Below are 22121 nucleotides of genomic sequence, written 5' to 3' on the forward strand. Positions count from 1 at the left end.
AATTCAAAACATGTGCTTACATTTGATTTAAATATAATAAATAATAACAACATCTTTGTAACTTAAAGGAATATTTCAAGGAAAACGTCACCCAAGTTTCTTATTTTATGGACACTCCTTTGCAAGTAAATTAACGACGCCTACATTGACTGCACTAGCATGAGGAGGTCCTCCTTCAGATAATTAAGGTCCGCCGAAACTTGAGCCGGTACCCCAGGTATGGTAAATAGAAGTAAAACATTTGGAATGAGTCTGTCATAAAAAAAACAGTAGATCAGCACTGCGGGATGAGCATTTTCAAAAAGAAGTCGTACGTACCTGCATTCGTATAAAGTCTTTTCCATGTCTTCTTCGCAAAATTTTCCTTCACTGCTAGCCACCAGGTTGAAGTCTATCGACTCATCAGCCAGGCAAGATTGTACAAATTCAAATATATCAGAGATCTTTTCGTACACATTGAAAGTACCCTAAAATTTCAGATAATTGGAATCATAAAGAGCACATTGGGTGTGGATGTACAATAATTCACCTGTATAAACAGGCCATTAGGAAACTTGACGCGGACCAGGGAATATCGGTACATGCGCAAGTTACGCTGCTCCTCGCGCTCTCGCATTGCTTTTGTTTTCAACATTTGCGAACTTTCAATAGCTTCAGCTCGGAGCTGTTGCTCTCTTTTAATTTCTTCCGGTGAGATGCGATAAAAATCGTCGGGCAACACCACGCGACGTGCCTGAGATGGCAGCAGCACTTTAATGTTTCGATCCAACTCTAAATGTATGAGCTCAGAGTTCTTCAATGCATCCACTAGCGTATTCAAATCAAGTCCCGCTTCCATTTGATCACGTGTCCACAACAGGAACGGTTCATTGTCGATTTGCACCTCGCTGAAGCCGGCTGCATAGAGCACATCTAAAGCGCCTTCAACATAACGTACCTTTTCGCTGAATATTCTGTTAGACATGCGTATTTTGCAGAACTTTTCTTCATCAGGATTTTTAATGATGTTCTCGAGGTACTTAATGAGTGTGGCAATGCATTCATCAGCCTATAAAAGAGATGCGTTTACAAACTGCCCTAATTCATTTAAAAGTGCTAGTATTACCTTTTCCTTGACGTTACAGTTTTGTATTATCAAACAGGCAGTCAAGCCGCGGTCTTCTTCCAGCTGCTGATAGAGGAAGTCCTTGATCTTAGCCTTCCACGCCTTCTTTGGCAAAACTTCATCACTAATCAGAGGGCAACGGAAGAAAACACCCTGACATGCTAGATTTTTATTGTCACCTGCAGAGGCGTTGCTGAATGCTGAGGTGGCAATCGAGCTAGAGCTAGCCAATTCCTCCTTCTGCCGACGTTCTGCTTCTAATTCTCGTTTGGCCTGTGCTTTAATTGCCGCCAGCGAGGTATTGAAATCACGTGAGTCCTTTTTTTCGATGCGAGTTAAGGCAGCATTGGCAGCAGCGCGCGCCTCTTGGCTCAGTGAGTTTCGCTTGGGCGGCACATATGCCTCGTGCTTGCTGCGCGAAGTAGTCGGCTGTTCCTGCTTCGGTGCATTCAACTTGCGTCCCTCACCCATGGTGCCACCTAACTTTAACTGCATAAGCGAAAGAAACGAAAAAAATTGAGTGCTTAAGGCGCTATTTGACTGGCTATTTGACTTACTTTGAATGCAGCCTCCTCCTTCTTTTTTGAGAAAAAACGCTTTATCTTTGACATTTTGGTGCAACTATATTCTTGGAGAATGTTCTTTTGGCAATTTTAACTTCGCCACAGACAATTTAAGCTCCTCGATTTCCTTTAGCGTGCCTGAAATGGGTGTCATAATTATTAATTTTGGAGCATGTTGTTTTTTTTAAAAAACTTTTGTTATATTACTAGGTCTGACGAATTTCTCGGTGATTACTTCTCCGTAAACGGACCAAGAACAGGCAATGAGCACTCCCGTGCCAAGTAAGAGCAATAACAACAGCTTTAGTAGCGTCGCCTGTAGGTCGGTGAACTCTATTGGACTATGCCAGTCCCCCGTTATCCTCTCAAATTCGCTTTTTATGTTTACGGCCACTTGCAACGCAACGCTAGCAAAATTCTCCAACTGTATGGCGAAGGATTGTAGGGTCGAGTTGAAGGTTTCCAAATATGGCTCGATATTCATTTGCCTGGAGAAACTTATGACTTGTTTCTGGAATACGATTTTTCACGGTTTCAGCTGCGTTTATTGACCGTTGTTTATTTGCATTGCGTTGAAAATTTGATCTACGTATATATGTATATACCAATTCGTCATCTGGTTAATGTGGCTAATTGTTCATATTAACACTATTTTACAGTCGCTTTACAGCACTTACCTGTAGTACTAATCGATTGACCAACCCACGACATATCGAATAGTTTGTTCAGTATTGAACAACAGCACAATTCGCCCGCCAAAATTTGAATGCGTTGTATTAAGGAGGACGGTGCTAGAAAGCAACTTTTGAACATTTTGAATATGTGTTTTTATATTTATCATTATTTTCCATATTATTTGGCTTTCGCTAGATATTTAAAAGTGTTAAGTTGGAGAATATATCCATTTTTGTGAACACGACAATTTAAAATCAGCATGTAATCGTATAGTATATATAGAACTCAAATTATTGTATATGTATCATTTCCCAATACCGGAATCTTATTGAATTATTACTGCCACTTATTTAGGTCAAACGGCCATTACTCTTGCAGCAATTGCTGTGTGCGATCGTTTTTTTTTTTTTTCACTAAATGACCGTTGAATTTTAGTCTCCTTGTTGTTGTTACTTGTATTGCTTGGCCTTGTTCGTATAATTGAACGATTTTTCGGCAATTTCAACAGGGGTTAATTCTCGGTAAATTTATGTTTTAACGCCGATAGGCAATCATGTGCCCTTCATATTCAAAAAATGTATTATTTTTCCGGCTTATTACATATTGCTGGGCCTTGAATATCTTTAAATATCTGTTGCATATCAGTGAGTGGAGAGGCCAGCAACCTCTGGGAAACACAACTCGACTCAAATGGCTAGCGAGGCCGAAACATGAGCAGAGCATATACTTGTAAGTAGCTGGAGATATTCAGTTAGCGTGCAGCTTCACTGGCTTTGCCAAGACTTTGTGCAACTTCAATTACACACCCAGCAGCATACATATGTACATACTTATGTATGTACAAATACTTATTCTATTTCGCTTCTTGGTTTATTTATGCTGTCTCATTTTTCTTGCGCTCATCTTGAACAAACTGCAAGAATGTCGACGACTTATAATTCGAGCATCGTGTAATGTTTTTTTTGCCGCCTCTACTGTGTGCCTGTGTCTAGCCAGCGTGGCAAGCAATGAGTGAGACGAGGCAAAAAAAAAAAAAGAACACACACACATATCATAATTACAGTAACAGAGAATGAGACTGACAGATACAGATGGACAGACAAAAGGTGGTACCTTGTCTGTCTCAGGGCATTGCTATTATACCTAAAGCGCAAAAACCAGCAACTAGAAGTCACCTGCAACTTCATCGTTCCTAGCTGCACAATTAAGATTCCAGAAATGTTTCGCCTCGTCTGCAGTTCCAATTGGAAAGCGTCCAACTATGCAATGGGCTTTGCGCATGCGCCACGCAACTTTAGCGACACCGCCGCAATTGTTGTTATCAACACCAGAAACAGAAACAGCAACTGCAACAGTTTCTGTTGCTATTTCGTTGTCATGCGCTGAACCTGAAAAACTAGTTTTATTGCAATTTTTGCCTTTCGTCCGTCCGTCCGTCCGTCCGTCCCTCCGTCCGTCTGTTTGGCCGTCTGCAATACAACTACAAACTCCGAGTGGCCATGTGGTCCGATCATCAAGTGAAACTATTCGACACTGCGAAGCGCGCGCACGCGTCCAAAGTTTTTGAATTCTTGGCTGCCTTTTCCGATTTCCACGCTCGGCATAACACGCAGTCGTAGTCGTATTCCAAGTCGGTGGAGCATTGAAAATGCTGGAAAAACATCTTTGGTCTTTCATCGAAAGCAAGGAAAAGACTTTTTCGTTTTGCTTTTTCTTTAAGTTTCTCTTTTCGTACTTCATGTGTGTAAGTCCAATGCCAGACTAACAATCGCGTGCGAATGCCAAATTGCAAACTGGTTGTGATAATTTATATCCACAATTGTATATGTATCTATATAAACTGCACATATGTTTGTTTGTATGAATGTACAAGTACAAGTATATAGTACATATAATATGTATAATCAATGCATAACCGTGACTTCGTTGTTGAAAGTCAAGGCAGACGGGCTATTATTTGGAAAAGGTAATGCTTGGCTCATGATCTTAAAATAAAATAGTTAAAACAAACTTATTATAATTGTCACTGATCCCTCACATATAAATTTGCTGAAGTGCAATCTGGAAAGAAAATCCAATTTGTTCTCATTTAGGCTCCGTGCTTAATTTTTGTCTCAACATAAATCGGGACACTCTTTTTATTTAACACTTTATTTCGGGAACTGCTGGTTTTCTTATTCGTTATCTACTTATAACATATATAGTATATTATTTATATAAGCATTAAATATATACGAGTATATAGAATAAGAGAAAAAACATTAACTTTTTGTTATTAAGTGAAAAAATTTAATGACTTAGTGATCAAAAAAATAACTTATCAACAATCCGTAATGTTTAGTATTTCGGACATCTAGATTATTGAGGTTATATTGTGCTTCCAATGGCCGCGATTAGAATTATTGGGATTACGTATTTCAGTAATTTAAAATTTTCTACATCAAAGGATCTAATAGAAAGATCAGTTCGTTCCTCAGGAAAGTAACAACTAAACTATTTCAGCATTACAAAAAACATAGTTTCAAAAGATGACAACTCCATTTAACATCTTAATTTGGCCCTTGGCCTGTTGACTGTGCCGTTGACAATTTCAGCCGTCAAATTTCTTTTGGTTTCTTTGCTCTCTCATTAAAATTTATGCGCAGGAAACGGAAGCATCGCAGACGCAGCCACAGCCACAGACAGTCCGCAGACGGAGTCGGTGTCGTTGCGTCTAGTTTCCTTGCGGAGCTGGTGCTGGGGCCGGCGCTGGGGCTGGGGCTGGTGGCGATGCCGCGTGACAAACATGCGAAGTGCCAGGCAACAGGCAACAAAAAATTGAAAGTGAGTAAAAGCCCACACATTTGCGATATGAATACACAAGTAACAACTTTCATTCTTTTATTTCAACGCCACAATTGAAAATATCTAAAAAATTATATCCGGCTTCATCAAAACTGAATACCCTTTGTGTGTCTGTTATGAAGAAAAGAGTCGCTCTTTTGAAAATTAATCCCCCATGTAATCTGCTAGCAACCATTTTAACTTGTTTAACCGACTGGACAGCTACTACCTACGAGTATGTTTAGTTGTCTAGAAGAGAAGGTGTATAGAGATTACATTTTCGCTTTTTCTGCGAAGACAGCTTTTCACAACCCCAGCAATATAAATGTTATTCGGTTAAACGTAACCAAAATATCAGATGATTCCGATTTAAATTATGTATAGACTGCGAAAAATTGGGTGAAAACCGGAAAGTAGTAAGATAGCATTACTTTATTTGAAGGAAACACATGATTCTATAGACGCTCAACAAATCAAAGCTGAGGAATCAATGTAGAAGGAAATGTAATGTAAGTAAAAGAGAACTGGTGTTTTTTTTTTGCGCTCTAAATTATAATTTGCAAATTATTAATTACAATATTCGACCATTTAAATATTTTGAAATTATTTTTCCGATTTCTGCTAAAGAAAGATATAAGAACTCTGAATGAGGTAGTTTTAAAGATATATACTACTAGCTTGTGTGCGGGGCTAGATAATATTTTGATTGATAAAGAAAAAAGTAGCTCTGTCAAAAAAATGGAATGAACAATTGATATAAGTAGCTTTAAAAGCTAATAAGTTAAGCTCAAAGTTTTGGATTTATAGCCTCAATACTATTGGAACGGACAGACGGAAGTTCCGATGAGCTTCGCATAATTCGTTACATAAAAATTTAAAACTTGCATGATCGTTGATTGTTTGTATTGGATATCTGTTGCACTTAATTATGAAGGTGCTTGGAATTTTCAAACAAGCCATTAACTATGCCATGGAGGTGGACATAGACCTAAGAAATGCATTTGGTTTAGTTAATCAGACTGTGTCGAAGTTCCAGCCCTCATAAACGTCCACTTAAGACAACTTTCAGGCGCACTGACTTCTTAAACTAAATCATCTCATATGTTGTATAGCTAACAATGTATGCGTATGTGTTTGTGTATGTGTAGAATACAAATGCTTAAGAGTTGTATTTAAAATGCACTGCTGAGTGTGAGCCCTTAATACTTATGCGCCCACGACTGCTCCGGTTTGTAAGGCGAACAATAGAAGTTCTTTACACTTGGTTTCATTCAGCATTCACAAAGTTTTGTTCCCATGAACTTCTTCTATACACATATGTACATACATATGTATGTATGTATATATACATATATATATAACCGTGACAGTTCCGACTCATGCGCTTTGTCTTTGCATCGCATTTTCTTGAGCATTTCAGACTTTAGCTTTTCGGTTTTCTCTTTTCCGATGGGAACAGCATTTTCGAGCGTGGGAGTGAGAGATACACTTGAGTTTTCATGTGCGTTTGGCTGTCTATCTGCTGTCTGTCTGTCTGTCCATAGAACATTTTTATTGGCGTCTAATGCAAACGGAAGTTTTTAATATAGAACATTGAACGGTGTTTGAGAAGCATTGGGTGGTCCCGTCATCAAAATCGAAATGAAATGTGTAATCAATTTTCATTTTGAATGTTCGCCCGCTTGCTGAGTTTTTGGCCACTTTCTAGCAATGGGAGCGACCGCCTGAGGCTAGATCGTAGGTCTCTGGGACCCGAGATCCGATTGCCATGGCAATGTTTATCGTCTATTTCAGACATTTGTCTGCAGTGTTGGAATTCGATTGCCCGAATCAATGGGCCAATGCTAATGATATGCGTCCCGGCAACGGCACGAGCTGTCTTTATCGCCACCGGCATACCTAAAATCGTGTCTAAATCGTGCATTAAACCGTCGCCTTAGTGGGACTTAAAATGGTTTATTGCATCCGTTGCACTGACGCACAATATTCGATCAATAGTTGGTTGGGTGTGGTGTTTGGTGACGACTCTGTTTTTTTTTTTTTTTTTTTTATCTTCTAGCCATATTGCTGTTTTATTGTCAATGATTGGTTCCAGCATCTTTAATGGTAATTCGGATGTTAATTCTTCAGCATGTTTAGCATTTCCTGGGGCTCCACTGCATTAGCGCTGTGCGTAAACAAACAAACCCACAAACAAATCAACCACAACTGACCCAAGAAGCTGATCAAACCTAAGCCCGATTTCGAAACGGGCGATCACATGGTGTGTGGCGATGTTTGTGGAGCTGGGACTCCGTACTCCGCACTCCACACTCCACACCCTTCGTATCCAACTCGATATGTTTCTGTATGAATGTAAACATTTGTTGACTCATTTGCGTCCGTTTGTTTACCCCGCTGCGGGTTCGTGGGAAATATCGCGCCCAACGTCGACCCGTTCCTGCCAATGAACTAATTAAATACGCCGCTACCATGAAGTGCTTCAATTGCACAATCCAGTGCTATGGCACTTGGTATATACTGTGTATATACCAGTATATACGAGTATATACTGTTTGTACTGTTTGTACACTCAGCCAAAAATAGAACGACAAATTCTGTTCAATTTCATACTTGACTTTTCTTTCTTTATTTAAAATCTAGACCAAAACTGACTTAAATTCCCAAGTGTTTGTTAAGCGGCTTAGTGTCATATCTGAGCGATCGATATAAATATTATTATTAATATGTATTACTTTTCCCAATAATCAATTAAATTAATCACTGCTCTTAACATTTAGGCGTTGAAATAATTTCATTTTGTATTCAATATTTTAAAGTCTTTTTCGTTTCTGAACTTTCTTGGAATATTGCAAAAATATTTTATAACCTTAATAACCTTTTATACAAACCATTGAAGGCAAACGAAATATTTAATTTAACTTATAAATTATTTTGATCGAATTTTCGGTTAGAGATTGGCTAAATTTATTCATTACTTCTAAAGTGCTGGCCAATTAAGTTTAAATTAAATACTTAAGCACAAATATGAGTCACTTTCCGGTAGGCAGACACTTAATCTCTATATATATATTTAAAACAGTTTGTCATGACTTACTGATTGGTGATCAACGTACAGCCCAAACGGTAAAAACTAGAAGCTGATTTTGGAAAATTCGAGCTCCAAAGGGGGGAAAACAGGCTCTAACGTTTGTATGAAAAATCTACAATTTTCATCTGATTAACTTCAAACCTAGTATTATATAAAGCTATTTTTTTTTTACATACAATACCTTAAGTTTTATAGTTATTGGTGTGCATTTTAAATGGAAAGCAACATAATTAAAAAGTTTAAAGCACAGACATTTGTGCTTTATGATTCCTACATTAATATTATGTCAATAATTTGTAATTTGTTTTTCTATAGATCAACATTAAATCAGCTTACAATTTCAATATCTACGAAATGTACAAAATTGTACTTAAAAAAAGTAGATCTTGACACAGTTCCTATTTGTATTGATTTCAACACAATCACTTGATTTTTTTCTGAGTGTATGTGTCCCAACTATGTTCTAAATAAGCCACAGACCTCATCACTCAAGTGACGTCGCGACGTTGAACTTAATTAACAAGAAAATCCACCACAGCATAAAACGCCGCACACTTATTTTTTGGTCTAGTCATTTCCCCGATATTGTTATTTTTTGAAATCAACGGAGGAAGAAAGGGTTTGAATAAAATTTGAGAGCGGATAAACAAAATTTCGACAAATTGGCAAACCCATCAAAACGAGTGCCAGGTCAGAGTGTTAGAGAGGATTTCTCACTTCCGTCTGCTTTATTAAGTATTTTCGCAGCCCGTCTTCCGTTTCGACGTTTCGTTTGGGGTCGCTACAGCGGATATTCTACTTTACATAAGCGGCATTTCCTCAATTTCCCGGTGCATTTATGATGTATTTATTTGGCATTTTGTTTTGCTCGACACATTCGCTTACAATTGATTTGAGTTGTTTGATTTGTCGAAAACGGTTTACAATAATAATTTACGCTGGAAACTACAAATACATCTTTGTATCTAAAGGAAATAGTTGCGATCGCCGACTTCGATGAGCACATACAGAGTGATTAGTAGCAGTAAGCCGCTCAGAATTAAGGAAAATATGTTTTCTATGAATAGGAGACGACAATCAATTGTTGTTAAACATCGCAAAGAGAAATCTTACTGAATACGTTTCCATGTCCGCCATGGTCCTTGCGTCCTACGGTATTGCGCTTGCATGGCGTTGACATTTCTTTGGGCTTGTCATTGTAAAGTCGCTGATATTGTTCGAGCAATACTTGCGACTTGAGAATATTCAAATCCGACTTTTCCTTCTTATTTGGATCCTTGCGATGCTTAAACCGAATCTCAGAGCGTATCAGTACTGGTTGGTCACCTTTAAGCTGCTGTTCTGAGGGCGCCACTGGACCAGGACTTAAGTTTGTTTCCAATGCCTGGACGAAAGCGTCTTCGATGGCCTTCTTATTATTCGAATTTGGATCTTTTGTAGTACGGGGTAGTTTCGAAATGCAAGTCATGTAGATATTGCTGCCAGACTGATAGAGCTTTACTGGTATAATGCTGAGGTGGGGAAAAAATAGATGCTGCTCTTTCATTTCTGAATGGTATCGGCATCGGTAGGATATTTACCTTCTTAAATAGTCATAGCTGGTACTGCTCATTTTGGATAGGTTGGAGAATTTTTCCATTTCTATATACATACATGTACTATATTCTAAAATTCCTGTGCCGATTTTATTTGGTTTATAAAGCAAGACCTACTTGTATAACTACTATATTGAATTGTTTATTAATAATAATGATATTTGGCTGAGAGCGGGAAATTTTCTTAAAATACAATAAAAGACTAGTATGCAGAGCTCATAATACTTACACCCTATAGGCGCCCAATTGTTACCAATTCAGCGTCTATATAGTATAACTATTATAACAAGAATGGCATGAGAACGATTACCCTAAAGATCTTCAGCTCAATAAGTTGTGGTTGGAATGAAAAGTTTTCCAGTCGAAAAACAACTTCAGTTGATTTCTTTAAAAGCACCGATTTGATTTAATAATCAAAACCAGTTGCAGGAATACCCCTATGATGTGGCCGCTGGCTTACTACCAACTGGTCAACTGCTTTCTATGTATGGACATACATACAAACATACATTTACGCATCTGAGCATCCTTCTGCTTTAGCTGAAGGCGTCAGCTGTTTTCCCTTGAAATGCAGTTATGTCCCATGGCCTGACCTTTGCACGTGGCATGTGCAAGGCTAGTGTTGGGGAACAGTGCTTAGCTCATGCTGCTGCTGATGATGACATCTGTTTCATATTACAACGCACTGAAAAGGTATAACATGTTGCTGTTACTGTTTGCCTCGTTTGTCTTACTTCCTTTACCTTTGGCGGCTGTTATTGCTGATCGCTACACAAACAACATCCCGGATGCTCAACTAAAAAGAATTAAAAACAGCCAACAATTTATACAAACATACATATGGTACATACGTACAACTGCACTAAACAGAAGTTCCAAAATTACAGGCATTGCTAACAACAACAGTACTGTAAAGAGCGACAATGAGCGCGTCAACCAACGGAAAGAGAGTAAGGGACGGCGGTGTTGTTGTTGTGGCTCTTCATTCATAGAAAAATGAAACGAGCGGATGCACGGGCGGATGAAGCGCTTGAATTCTCGTATGAGACTCTCTTGTTTTTTTTTTGTTTTTTTTTTTCTTATTGCCGCTGATCAAGCTCATGATGATGCTGCATAATTGTGGCTATTGTTGTAATTGTAATCACACAACGGTATTCGCAAAATCATATAAATAAGCGGATGAACAAAAAGTCGGCAGTATACTAGTGTTATTAAAACCTCAATTAAAGCTTAATTATTTTGTATTATTTCTTTCTGAATATCCATGTCAATTTCGACTGCTGTAAGCTAATTTGAGATTCGGCATAAAAACTGCTAACTTCAGTGCGTTACGTGGTATGCCCAGATCTAGAGTGCAGCACTATGAAGCTTGAAGCTTAACAAGAAATCAATTATAGCCTTGAGTTTATTCGATTTAATTGATCATACAACAATTTTTTAGCTGTATGCTATGTTTGTTCATCTCTCCGCCTACATGAACCCAAGGATCTAGTAAAATACTTTGGAGTCATGAAACTTAAGATACGTTCAGACTTGCAAATGGTATACCCAGAAATATCAACTATTTCAGAAGAAGGCTTTGAAAATGAGTACATACTTATTTTTTTAATTTCTGTTATTGCTTTTTCTCTGGTTATAGCTTTTGGTCTTCAAAGAGTAGCAGCTTTTTCCAAAGTGGGAGGGCAAAATTAAAATGTTGATTAAATAATTCAACAAATCCAGCTCAGTTCCATTTTAAAGCGAAATATGAGTGTGGTCGACTTCATATTGCGTACGCCCTTGCTTGTATTACTTTAATTAGCTACTCACCTTTCTATTAAGAAACATACTTGTACAACAATTCAAAGAATTTACTTTCAGTTTTATAAAATTATATTTTATATTTTTATCCAATTGACTTAATCGACTATAGGACAGAGTTGTAATGCGTCAGACCCCAAAGGGCTCGCATCATACTTAATCGAAAACAAATGCATAAAGCTAGACTAAAGTCAAGGAGCACTAGGAACTAGTTACTTCTAATGTTCAGTTATGCAGCCATTATATATAGTATGTACAACCTATGCATATATAAATTACACTAGATAAATTCACTCGAGGACAGATCGGCGCTAGGATGATCGCCAATCACTAGGATAACAGCGCCATGGCGCGGGCGAGACGCACTCGAAAATCACGATAGAGCATTTTTCCCCCAACGGGCACCCGACACAGATACATGTCCAGACTCATCAGGCATAATGCCTTGCCGTTCATGGGAAACTTTTGGGGCAGCTCGGCGGTAACCTCTAGACCCTCTGAGACGGCCATATTGATGAGCCATTTCCATACATCGGCACGTGTCCAATCGCGCGGGTCCAGGGGCAGACCATCGGAGCCCATGGGATGCAGTTTGGTTGAACTAATGCTGTTGCTGTTCCTGTTGTTGTTGTTATCATCGCTGCGGCATTTGTCGCTGCCAAGGCCAAGCACATGGTAAGGATGGTGCAAGCCGGCTCGCTTCATGACACTGGGCGCGCAATTGGCGCCGCCATTTGCTGCCCAGAGCTGTTGCAGCTCTTCGTCGGCCCGACAGCCGTTGCCTGTGCCGACCTGCGAGAGATCCAGGGGCGGTACACGTCCGGCATATTTTGGGTAGCTGGCCTCCACTTGCATTGTTTTTAAAGTGTTTCTGAAAACAAAGAGGTAACGATTGCTGATTATTCCAACTGACTCATTGAGTGTCATGCGAGTTCGACTGTATCTACATACATATCTATATGTTTGGATGCATGTACGAGCATGTATAGTATATGTGCGATTGTCACCGGCGGAAATGCTTTTATAAGCTTACAATTGTTTAATCGCAGCAACAACAGCAACTATAATGCGGATACGCAGCGTGGTACGCGCATTATTAAATCTGACCTTGTTGCCACTGAAATGGGCGTCGTCGGTTCGGTTCGCATGAATCTAATGATGCCGTCGGAGTCCGAGCAATTATAAGCACACACAAACTTTACATACATACATACATACATAAATGTACACTGATAGAAAAAAAGTACCCGAAAATACCCTCCGGGCCGTCCCTAATCGTACTATAAATTTCAAGTACGAAATCCATTCAAATCAAACAGTTCAATGCCCAATTGGTATTATTTTATTTGCAGAACGCACATTTGGGAGAAAAGGTATTATTATACTTTTACATTTTAAACGTTTATCCTAACTTGTTTTGGTAACAAAAAGAGACACCATTATGTATTTAATTCAGAAACAAATTTTTCTTAAATATATTGTAATAGGAATTTTGATCTTGAGTTAAGTGTAGGAAAGAGAAATAACTGATAAATGAAATCTGTCGGTAGACTGTGTATTATATAACAACAGAAACAAATAGAAAGATTTAGAATAAAATATTTGAAATATCAAATTAAAAATTCTTGAACATAAACTTTAAATCTTTGAGTGACTACAGAAAAGAAAACCAATTATTCAATCGAATTACTAATTTCAAATAAAAATAAATAATACTAATGCTCAAAAAACTACTTAAATGAAGCACTTAAACTTTTTCTCTGCGTGTATATGTATATAATAGAAAAAAATACCTACAAACAGATGTGACTTGAGCATTTAAATTATGGCACACATTTGTTTATGCAAGCAGCAACAAAACAGACAATTGACATAGAAAGGCAAACCGGAATCGATTATTATCAATGGCATATCAGCATAACATATACATAGTATATGTACATATGTATGTATGTATGTATGTATGTGTGTATGGACATGTGCAAGTAGAGACAAAGACAAGGACGGCAGCGGGCCAGCGGAAATAATTACCGACAAATTGGCAGTTGCGAAAATGGGGAGCAAAACAAAAAGGCTAACGCGTCACATCACCATCGTGCGGACGGAACGGAACCCAAAACATCCGCCGACACAAAATACATACATACATGCATACATACATACATACTAGTATATACAGAGATGTGTACAGATAGGTGTTCGCAAGCGGAAGCGATGGAGCAGAAGAGAGCTGAAAGGGCGGCTGAAGAGACCTGACTAGCGCAGATATCGTTTCGCAAAAAGAAAGGGACGCTCAAGCTCTCAATGACTCTGGAACGAAACGTTAACAATTGTCATTTGCGCATTTTAATAGTTTTCCGGAATTCGTTTAAAGTGTTTCCGTCAACAGCACTTGCAGATTGTGAGTCAACAGAAAGGAAATGGAATGAGATGCCCAGAATATATGGATCCAAGAAAGATTTAAAAATAAATCATTGGTTTCAAGAAATAATTGCGTATGCAATGTGCCTGCCGTCTTCAAAATCTCCTCTAATATTTTAGAAGGGATTCTCTGAATTTTGAATGCTTACAAAAAGTAATAAAAAAATAAAGAAATAAAACCAGAGTTAGTCTTCAAAACTCCAGAAGATGTTTAAGTAATGCAGTTAGGTAAGAACTATGCCAGGACAACTTAACGACTTATCAAGGTTGAAAACTCAGGTTAGGAAAGCAGAAATACCAACTACGACTAACTGTAGAGCGACAAAGAAGAGCTTTAGGCGTTCAGAGTGCTGACGACATGTCAGAGGCTAGAGTTTGAGCAAAAAAAAAACCTGACCCACCCTATGAGACACATAGCCACAGGCTCTTATCGAACTAAAAAAAATTTAATTAAATTCTGGAATGCTTTAAATCAATGGGTGCAGTGTAAACATATTACAGCTCAAACGCCCAGGCCTTTTAAATTGCACCATTTTATCGAGAACAGGTACAGTAAACAATTTAGTCAACGGTTTTGAAACGCAGTCATTCTTCATCTTTTCAAGTACTCGAAAATGATGGGCCGTGTTTTCACTTCTCCTGAAATTCATGGAATGCTGAAAGGGTACATTCACAAGGAATAAGTTAGATTTACAAACAAGGACTACTCTTATAAGCAACAACTGATAAGCAAATGTACATTTATAAAAAGGAGATTTAAATTCAACTAAAGTTTGCCCCTTAAAAATTAGAATTCATTGTTCGAATACTCAGCATTCGTTTCCGAGCTAGTGTGCTTTTTTTTCGTGTTTGCTCGTGCATGTATTTGTGTGCCTTTCGAATGTCCTTTTTGCCATGCACATTGGTACTTTATCAACAAAATCTTTTTAAAAATCTTCAAAGATTAACAACGCCAGTAGCTTGTCTACAACGCTTCCGTTGTCAATTACAAACATAGCACATATGTATGTAAATATATTTACATATGTCTATATATATGTATGTATATAGTACATCCCCGGAAAGTCGCAGTTGGCTGACATCAGTTTGATTGATTTGTGTGTGTGCCCCCAAGTCGTGTTCCTATCCGTGTCCCATATGCCAGACGTACAAGCTCGTGTGTATTTTGTCAACAGAAACAGCATGACATTCTGTCCAAATTCAAATTCAAAACTGATGGACAGACACACGCGTTGAGCACGCGTCAGAATGTCATATTGTTGTTGCTTTTGTTGTGGTTGTTGTTATTGCTGCCCTTTTTACGCTACGCTTGCTTTGTCAGCAACTGCCTTGTGGTAGGAAATGGTTTTTTGTTACTATTTGGTGGAGAGAGTCAGAGTCAATGACAGGAAGTATGTGCAACGCGCTCATATCCGCCCGCGCACAGGATGCGCTTAGCTCTTGCAAGGAAATGCAAGCAAACACACACACACACAATCATATGTATTTGTACTGTTGCCGATATAAATGAGGAAATGCGCATACGCCAGTTTTAATTATGAACCAAAGTACAAAGTACCTTCTGTCTGCACTTTGTCTCTTGGCTGTTGACTTTGCTACTTAGTAGCAGCTACTTACTATATAAACAGACTTACCCCTCCCCATTTGTGCCAAGTGTGCGAGTATGAGGAGGAAAAAAGGCACGACAAAAAAAAAAAAAAAAATACAACACACATAAAATCGTAATTTGGAGTTCGTAAAAATGATGCGTTTCCTGTCATTTGGCGAGCACTTTAAGTGCGTAATTTGCGCCCCACACACCCAAACATGTTAAGCACACACACATACATATATAGACATACATACATATATAAATATACGTACTTGTACGTATGTATTATTTTTGGCATTCATTCCACTTTGCTCAGACGGTTTTTGTTTCTGTCGATTTACATTAAAATAGAAGCAAACAAATACATTTGTACGGACATAGAAGAGACAGCTCGACACATTTGTAAATACGTCGCTCGATTATAATTTTTATTAAGCAATACAATATTGTTGGCTTTTCATTTTAATGCCTCTCCGTTACATACAAGTATACATACATACATATGTGTTTACGAATCCATTCACTAACGATGTGCACCCCAAGACGCAGTCGCAGATGTGGCATTGTGTTTTCTAACTTAACGATTGCTAAATTGTGCGCTTCCTCTAGTTCTCTAGTCATACATTTTTCTTTTATTAAGGTAAATAGCTATAGAAAATAAAATAGCAGAACTAATCAAATTCATGGGCATTTGAAAAAAGCTGAGAACTGGCTTCTTGTAGTTTTATCAAATTTATAAGCTATAACATATTTAAAATAAGAATAGCATACCTCTGGGGTTGGCCTTTTCGGCTTTGGTCCCTATGCCATATACGAAAACATATAACTGCTAATTTTTTGCGGAATCGGGAAACATATACAAATATTTATATTTCGCATATCGGCTCTGTCTAACCTAAGCGGTATCGAAACCGGAAACAGGGCCGTTTGCGTCAATAACCTACGTAAACTTACCAATATCTATACGAGTTACTATTAATGGAACTAATCATCACTCCGATGACGGTATATCCCTCCCATTGATATAAGAAAAAAGCAACATATAATTTTTAAAATGATAATTTCTGCTTTTAATTATATTTCATTAAATTTTTTTAAAGGCACGACATAAGCCCTTAATTTCTTGGAACATTATTTAATAGTTATTGGCTTATTGTATGAGACGTGAATTTTAAAAGACTATAAATAATAAATTTATTATATTGATTATGATTCTGGTTAATTTAAATAATTCGAATATTCTTAGTTGCGGCAATAATTGCAACTTTCTATTTAGCTTGCACCGGTTTTAGTTTTTTGGCTGCCATTCAAAGCAACAAACAGCAATAATAATAACAACAACAAGGGTGGCAGATGATAATCTGTTAAACATTGATAAAAATAAACAATTTTTGTAGCCCTGGACACGGCGTCGGCGGTCATGCCCAAACGAACCGGATTTGAAAAGTAAAACGGCGGTGTCGCGACGCGTCATTCCTGCAGTTGTTGTTGTTGTTGTTTGATATGATGTGACGCACATACATATGTATGTATGTGTATGTACGAGTATATGCGTTGCATTTGCTGATATTACAAATCATGTAACACCGCGAACACAGTGAGAGCGAGAGAGAAAGGGGGGAGAGCAAGATATGAAAGAGAGTGGCACGTTCTTTTCAGTTTTGGGGCCTAGTGCTGTCAATTCGTTAGGGTCAGAAAAGGCTGGATTAGCAATGGAAATGTCGAAACAAATTGTTATGCATAGTAAAATAGTTTTGCCTCATTAAAAACAGCTTTATAATTATATGCTCTGCAATTTCATTGTTCTAATAGTTTTAATAGTTTACAGACTTCTTAAAGATTTTATTTATTAATATAAGAGTTTAAAAATACTTTTAGCTTAATTTTAAGGCATATGACATATGACAGGCCAATAATACCTACAAATAAATCAGCACTAGATCAGCTCTAAAATAGATGTAAGTAATACTGCAGTAACAAACTTGCTTTGTAATAGAGCCACTAAAAAATTCCATAAGCGCAACATGTCTGGCGGAAAAATAGCTAAATTGGTAACACTGCTTTGGCAAAACATTCGTCATTTCCTGAAGCGCCGCCGACTAGAGATACGGGCGCTGCAGCTGATGGTTGTATGTGTGTCTCTTTTGGCGTCAGCTCCAAATAATTTAAATGGGGCGGCAACAAGGGGCGTCTGCACACGTGCCACTACAAACGAAGCGTACAGATCTCAGCATGCGTCGCAAATAAGCCACCAACTATACATAAACGTATTCGTTTGTGCATATGTACAAGGGTGTAGCAAAGGGGGAAAGAGGGCTAGTTGTAATCCCCACCCTTTAGTTGTCTCGTCCTGATCATTTGCATGTGCGATCATGCCTTAAGTTTCTTATATCGACTTGGAGGTAATGAGAATTTCTATAATTTCTGCCCAAGACCGAAAACGCATTCAATGGTGAACATTAGTTTTTACCATAAGCTTACAAACATGAATTAAAGACATTCTCAAGTTGGTTAACTCAATTTAGCTAAATCTGTGAGCAAATTATTTGCATGTGGGATCATGCTTTGAGTTTATTATATCGACTAGGAGTTACTAGGAATTTATATGATTTTTGCGAGATACCAAAAACATATTCAATGAGAAACATTAATTTTCTTAATACTATTTAACAACCATGAATAAAAGACATTGGCAAATTAGTTAACTCAATTGAACTAAACAGATTGTGTGGTTTTTAAGGCAGGCACAAACCTTTTCCCCCCAAATGGGTTACTGGCTACGCCCAAGTATCTTTACGGATGTAACTTTGTTTGACAGGTATGGGTCAAGCGACTGATGACTTTTGCATATATAGTAAACATATATAGGCACGAGTACGTATACTTGTATATGTATGTACGAATAGCAATGCAATGGAATCAGCGAGCGTTCTTATCAAAGTCAACGCAAATAGAGCGCTGCCGACACACGTCGCTGGGCGCAACGCTATCTGTATCTGCGGGGCGATGACAATTCACGGCATCCGTTGCAGTTGAATGTTCTTCGATTGATTTCCACGAAACGTAAAAGAAAAAATGAAGCGATAGTCACTTCCTTTGTAGGTCAGCGCGATAGGTGGAGGAAAAGAACGAGAGAGAGAGAGAGAGAGAGACAGAGAAAGAGGGAGACAGAAGAAGAGATAAGAAGGGCACAAAAATTGAATTTAATTAAGAAGTTTTTGCGAGACCGCAGCCAGGTGCATCTGGCCCTGCGGCAGCTGCAAAGATTACAGCACAAAGCGGCTGAAACACACACACACACACACAATTGAGCCCGCCACTCTCGCATCTTTATCCTCTCTCTCTCGAATGGCAGACGGACATGCGCACGCATCCTGTGGGCATTGCGCATGCGCGCGCATTTACAATAATAATGCGGGCAGCGAGCGAGAGAGAAAAACGCCGAATTCGAAATGCATTTTGCAGCTGCCGTCTTGGCAGCCGTCTTGCCGTCTTTTACTCCTTAAAAATATATTCAGTTTTCGTTTGCTAAGAATTCTTTCATAATAACATTTATTCAAATTATTAACAAAATTTTTAATTTAAAATTTAAATTTAAAAATTAAATCAAACGCTTTGCCTTTAATATTTCCAGGCCGCTCAAATTAGACTAAATTGCTTTCGAAATTCTTGTCGGATTTAAGAGAATAATTTCTCCATATCAACTTTTACTCCTTAAAAATATGTTCAGTTTTCATTTGCTAAGAATTCTTTCATAATAACATTTATTCAAATTATTAAAAAAAATTTTTAATTTAAAATTTAAATTTAAAAATTAAATCAAGCGCTACACAAAAAATTAAACTTAATATTAATAAATAAATGAGAATTTCAAAACTTCAAATAAACTCCAAAGCTCCTTTTAATTAAGTGATAAAAAATTTTACACCATTATATACCATCAAGAAATGTAACATATAATTTGTATAGAATTATGGATCATTAATCTAAAGAAGCAATTTTATGAAATGTGCCAATTTGTACGAAATATAAGTTTTCAGATACATCGAGGCATCAAGCATTCTTCAGATACATTAAATCGAAATTAATTTTGGATCACATCCCTATTCCACCTAAACATTTTAAAGTTCCATTCGAATTATTAATTTTTTATTTTTTTGTATTTTGTTTCTATAACAAAAGTTTCCCCATTTTAAACATTAATTCTATTGAGTCATCAATTCTTACTAATCACATAGTTTTAAGTGGACGATAATGCAACCATTTAAATCGATTTGAATCATTTTACGACTAAGCTATTAAATAAACAATAAAAGGTGTTTTGAAAAAAATCAATCAGTCAACAATGTTCCATCCTTCAAAAAATTTTGAATGCATGTTAAAGTTTGGTCTAAATTGTTTATAAAATTCGTGTACACACACAGTTCGAAACCAGTTTCAGGAATATAGAATCGTATTTGTGTTTATATTATCACTTTCAATTCTTCAATACTTTGTTTTCTGTTTATTCACCAGAGGTTTCGTTTTTGTTAATTAATTCAATTATGCCTGCCGTCCTCGGCTGCATCAACTTTGGAATAAGTATGCCAATTTGAGTGTATATGTGAAGATACACCTTTTAAAGGTCAATTGGCAAGTCACAACAGAAAAGATACAAAATTGTATCTTCGGCTAAGTCGAAGTGCACACACTCTTTATTAACTTTTGATACGAATTTTGATCTTCTTAATTACCAAGAACATAAAATATGTCGTCTGTTACAAAAGGTACGAATATACAGTGCTTTCAAGTTCATTTGATTGATTTATTTAAGAACTGTACTAAGAAACTCTTTTGCAGATAAGGTGTTACTTTTATATTACAGCTTTTTTATAAACTGAACCAATCTGAGTGAAAATGCTTTTCTAGATGCAATTTAAGATGAGCGAAAATAAGAATTGAAATCATTGGAGGAGTATTGAGACCTTGCTATATCTATGTGTTTATATGAATATAAGAGATTTAGCAGGCTTCTCACCTTCCATGGGTTACAAACATTCATGGCCAACAGAAGATACCTCTTCATTAAAAGTGAAGGTTGTAGAAATACGAAGAACAAATACTCGTGTGTGAAACAAGCCGTTTAAATTGTAAACGAATTGTGCGCATGACAACAACAACAACAACAATAACAAAAATTATGGTTTGTTTTGATGCCGCTGTTGCTGTTGCTGTTGGCGTCGTTAATGAAAACCCATGGATCTTGAGAGCTATTCAACACGAAGTGATTACGCTGTTAATGAGCCACAAATGAATACAAATGCTTGGGTCTGTGTCTGTGTCTGTGTTTGGGTCTGTGTTTGGGTCTGGGTGTCATTGATAATGGGGCTGGCGAAACTAGTAAGTGAGATGTGAGCTAAATTATGACTACTACTGAGTTCATATCTCACATACAAGTATAACTCGGTATATAGTATGTACATACATATACAAGTAGTATAGGTTTATGACTCACCTTGACAGAGTTATTCCAAATGCAGCAGCAAAGACCACACGTTGTGGTCGAAAACCGCAAACAGCAACAATAAAAGATAGCCTATAGCAGCCAGGGAGGGGGTGTGGGGTGCCACTGAATTTCCTTTGTCGTGTTGTCACGTTGAATATATTACTTTTATTTATACGTTTGTATATACTTTAATTTGTTTATACATTTCTTTTCGACTCTTTTTGCGTGACTTTCGTTTGCGAACTTCCTGTGCTGTTTTGTATTCAAATGCGTATTTTTGTTTGTATTTATTTATGTATTTTGTTTATCCAAAAAGAAATTGCACTTTAACTACACGCTTTCACTTTTCGCTAGTTTTTCTAACTATTCGGCTTGGTTTTTTTAATTTCTCAATGAGTATAAATATACTATACTATATATATATATATATATATATATATATATATACATATATATATATATAGGTCTTCTTTTGCTTTGAGCTACTTTTCTATATGCTGAGCTCAAATTTCGAAAGTTTTTTGTTATTGCCTCAATTTGTTGCAGCAATTGGCGTTTTGTTTGCTGCTGCTGCCGCTGCAGTTGTTGTTGTTATTGCTTCAATTTTTCACTTAGCACACATGCATGTACATATGTTTGACGGTCGGTAGTTGGCTGCCGTTTTGGGTGGTAATTCCAGTTTCCAAGTGGCGCACCGCTGCAATTTACTTTACTTTTTTTGTAGTTTGCGTATATCTTTCGTGTACGGGCACCGCAGATGTATCTACGTATCTCTTGCTCGACCACCGTTCCGGTATCTGCGTTCTGTGCGCTCGCACTTCGCGTATTCAACTGACTGCGATCGTGCTGGTGCAGCGAGTTTTGTTGATTTGAGGCGGTGGTGGTTTTGGCCTGCTTGCTGCCGCTCATCGTTGTGGTTCTCTCTTTGCGAGCCCGTCTGCTCTCTTCGCTTAAGCTCTTTGCACTCTTCCC

The 22121-nt window shown here is 37.6% G+C and overlaps 4 protein-coding genes across 4 annotated transcripts; all 4 read right to left on the reverse strand.

The window, feature by feature from the left end:
- Positions 1–108: 108 nt before the first annotated feature.
- LOC115628919 (UBX domain-containing protein 6) lies at positions 109–1803 on the reverse strand. Its single transcript, XM_030525184.1, has 5 exons — positions 1663–1803; positions 1106–1594; positions 530–1048; positions 319–467; positions 109–252 (listed from the first exon to the last, which is right to left on the reverse strand). Exons 1-5 carry the CDS (start codon positions 1714–1716, stop codon positions 141–143), a joined length of 1323 nt encoding a protein of 440 aa, XP_030381044.1. The 5' UTR covers positions 1717–1803; the 3' UTR covers positions 109–140.
- Positions 1670–2284, reverse strand: LOC115628930. The gene is made up of 2 exons (XM_030525196.1): positions 1876–2284; positions 1670–1806 (listed from the first exon to the last, which is right to left on the reverse strand). The coding sequence occupies exons 1-2, from the start codon at positions 2150–2152 to the stop codon at positions 1727–1729; spliced, it is 357 nt and encodes a 118-aa protein (XP_030381056.1). The 5' UTR covers positions 2153–2284; the 3' UTR covers positions 1670–1726.
- Positions 2285–9080: 6796 nt separating this feature from the next.
- LOC115634264 lies at positions 9081–9928 on the reverse strand. Its single transcript, XM_030531887.1, has 3 exons — positions 9838–9928; positions 9371–9768; positions 9081–9314 (listed from the first exon to the last, which is right to left on the reverse strand). Exons 1-3 carry the CDS (start codon positions 9906–9908, stop codon positions 9223–9225), a joined length of 561 nt encoding a protein of 186 aa, XP_030387747.1. The 5' UTR covers positions 9909–9928; the 3' UTR covers positions 9081–9222.
- Positions 9929–11709: 1781 nt separating this feature from the next.
- Positions 11710–21443, reverse strand: LOC115634045. The gene is made up of 2 exons (XM_030531588.1): positions 21159–21443; positions 11710–12523 (listed from the first exon to the last, which is right to left on the reverse strand). Exon 2 carries the CDS (start codon positions 12505–12507, stop codon positions 11983–11985), a length of 525 nt encoding a protein of 174 aa, XP_030387448.1. The 5' UTR covers positions 12508–12523; positions 21159–21443; the 3' UTR covers positions 11710–11982.
- Positions 21444–22121: the final 678 nt, after the last annotated feature.

Source organism: Scaptodrosophila lebanonensis, unplaced genomic scaffold (genome assembly GCF_003285725.1).
Source record: "Scaptodrosophila lebanonensis strain 11010-0011.00,11010-0021.00 unplaced genomic scaffold, SlebRS2 tig00000001-arrow-pilon, whole genome shotgun sequence".
Taxonomy (NCBI): Eukaryota; Metazoa; Arthropoda; class Insecta; order Diptera; family Drosophilidae; genus Scaptodrosophila; species Scaptodrosophila lebanonensis.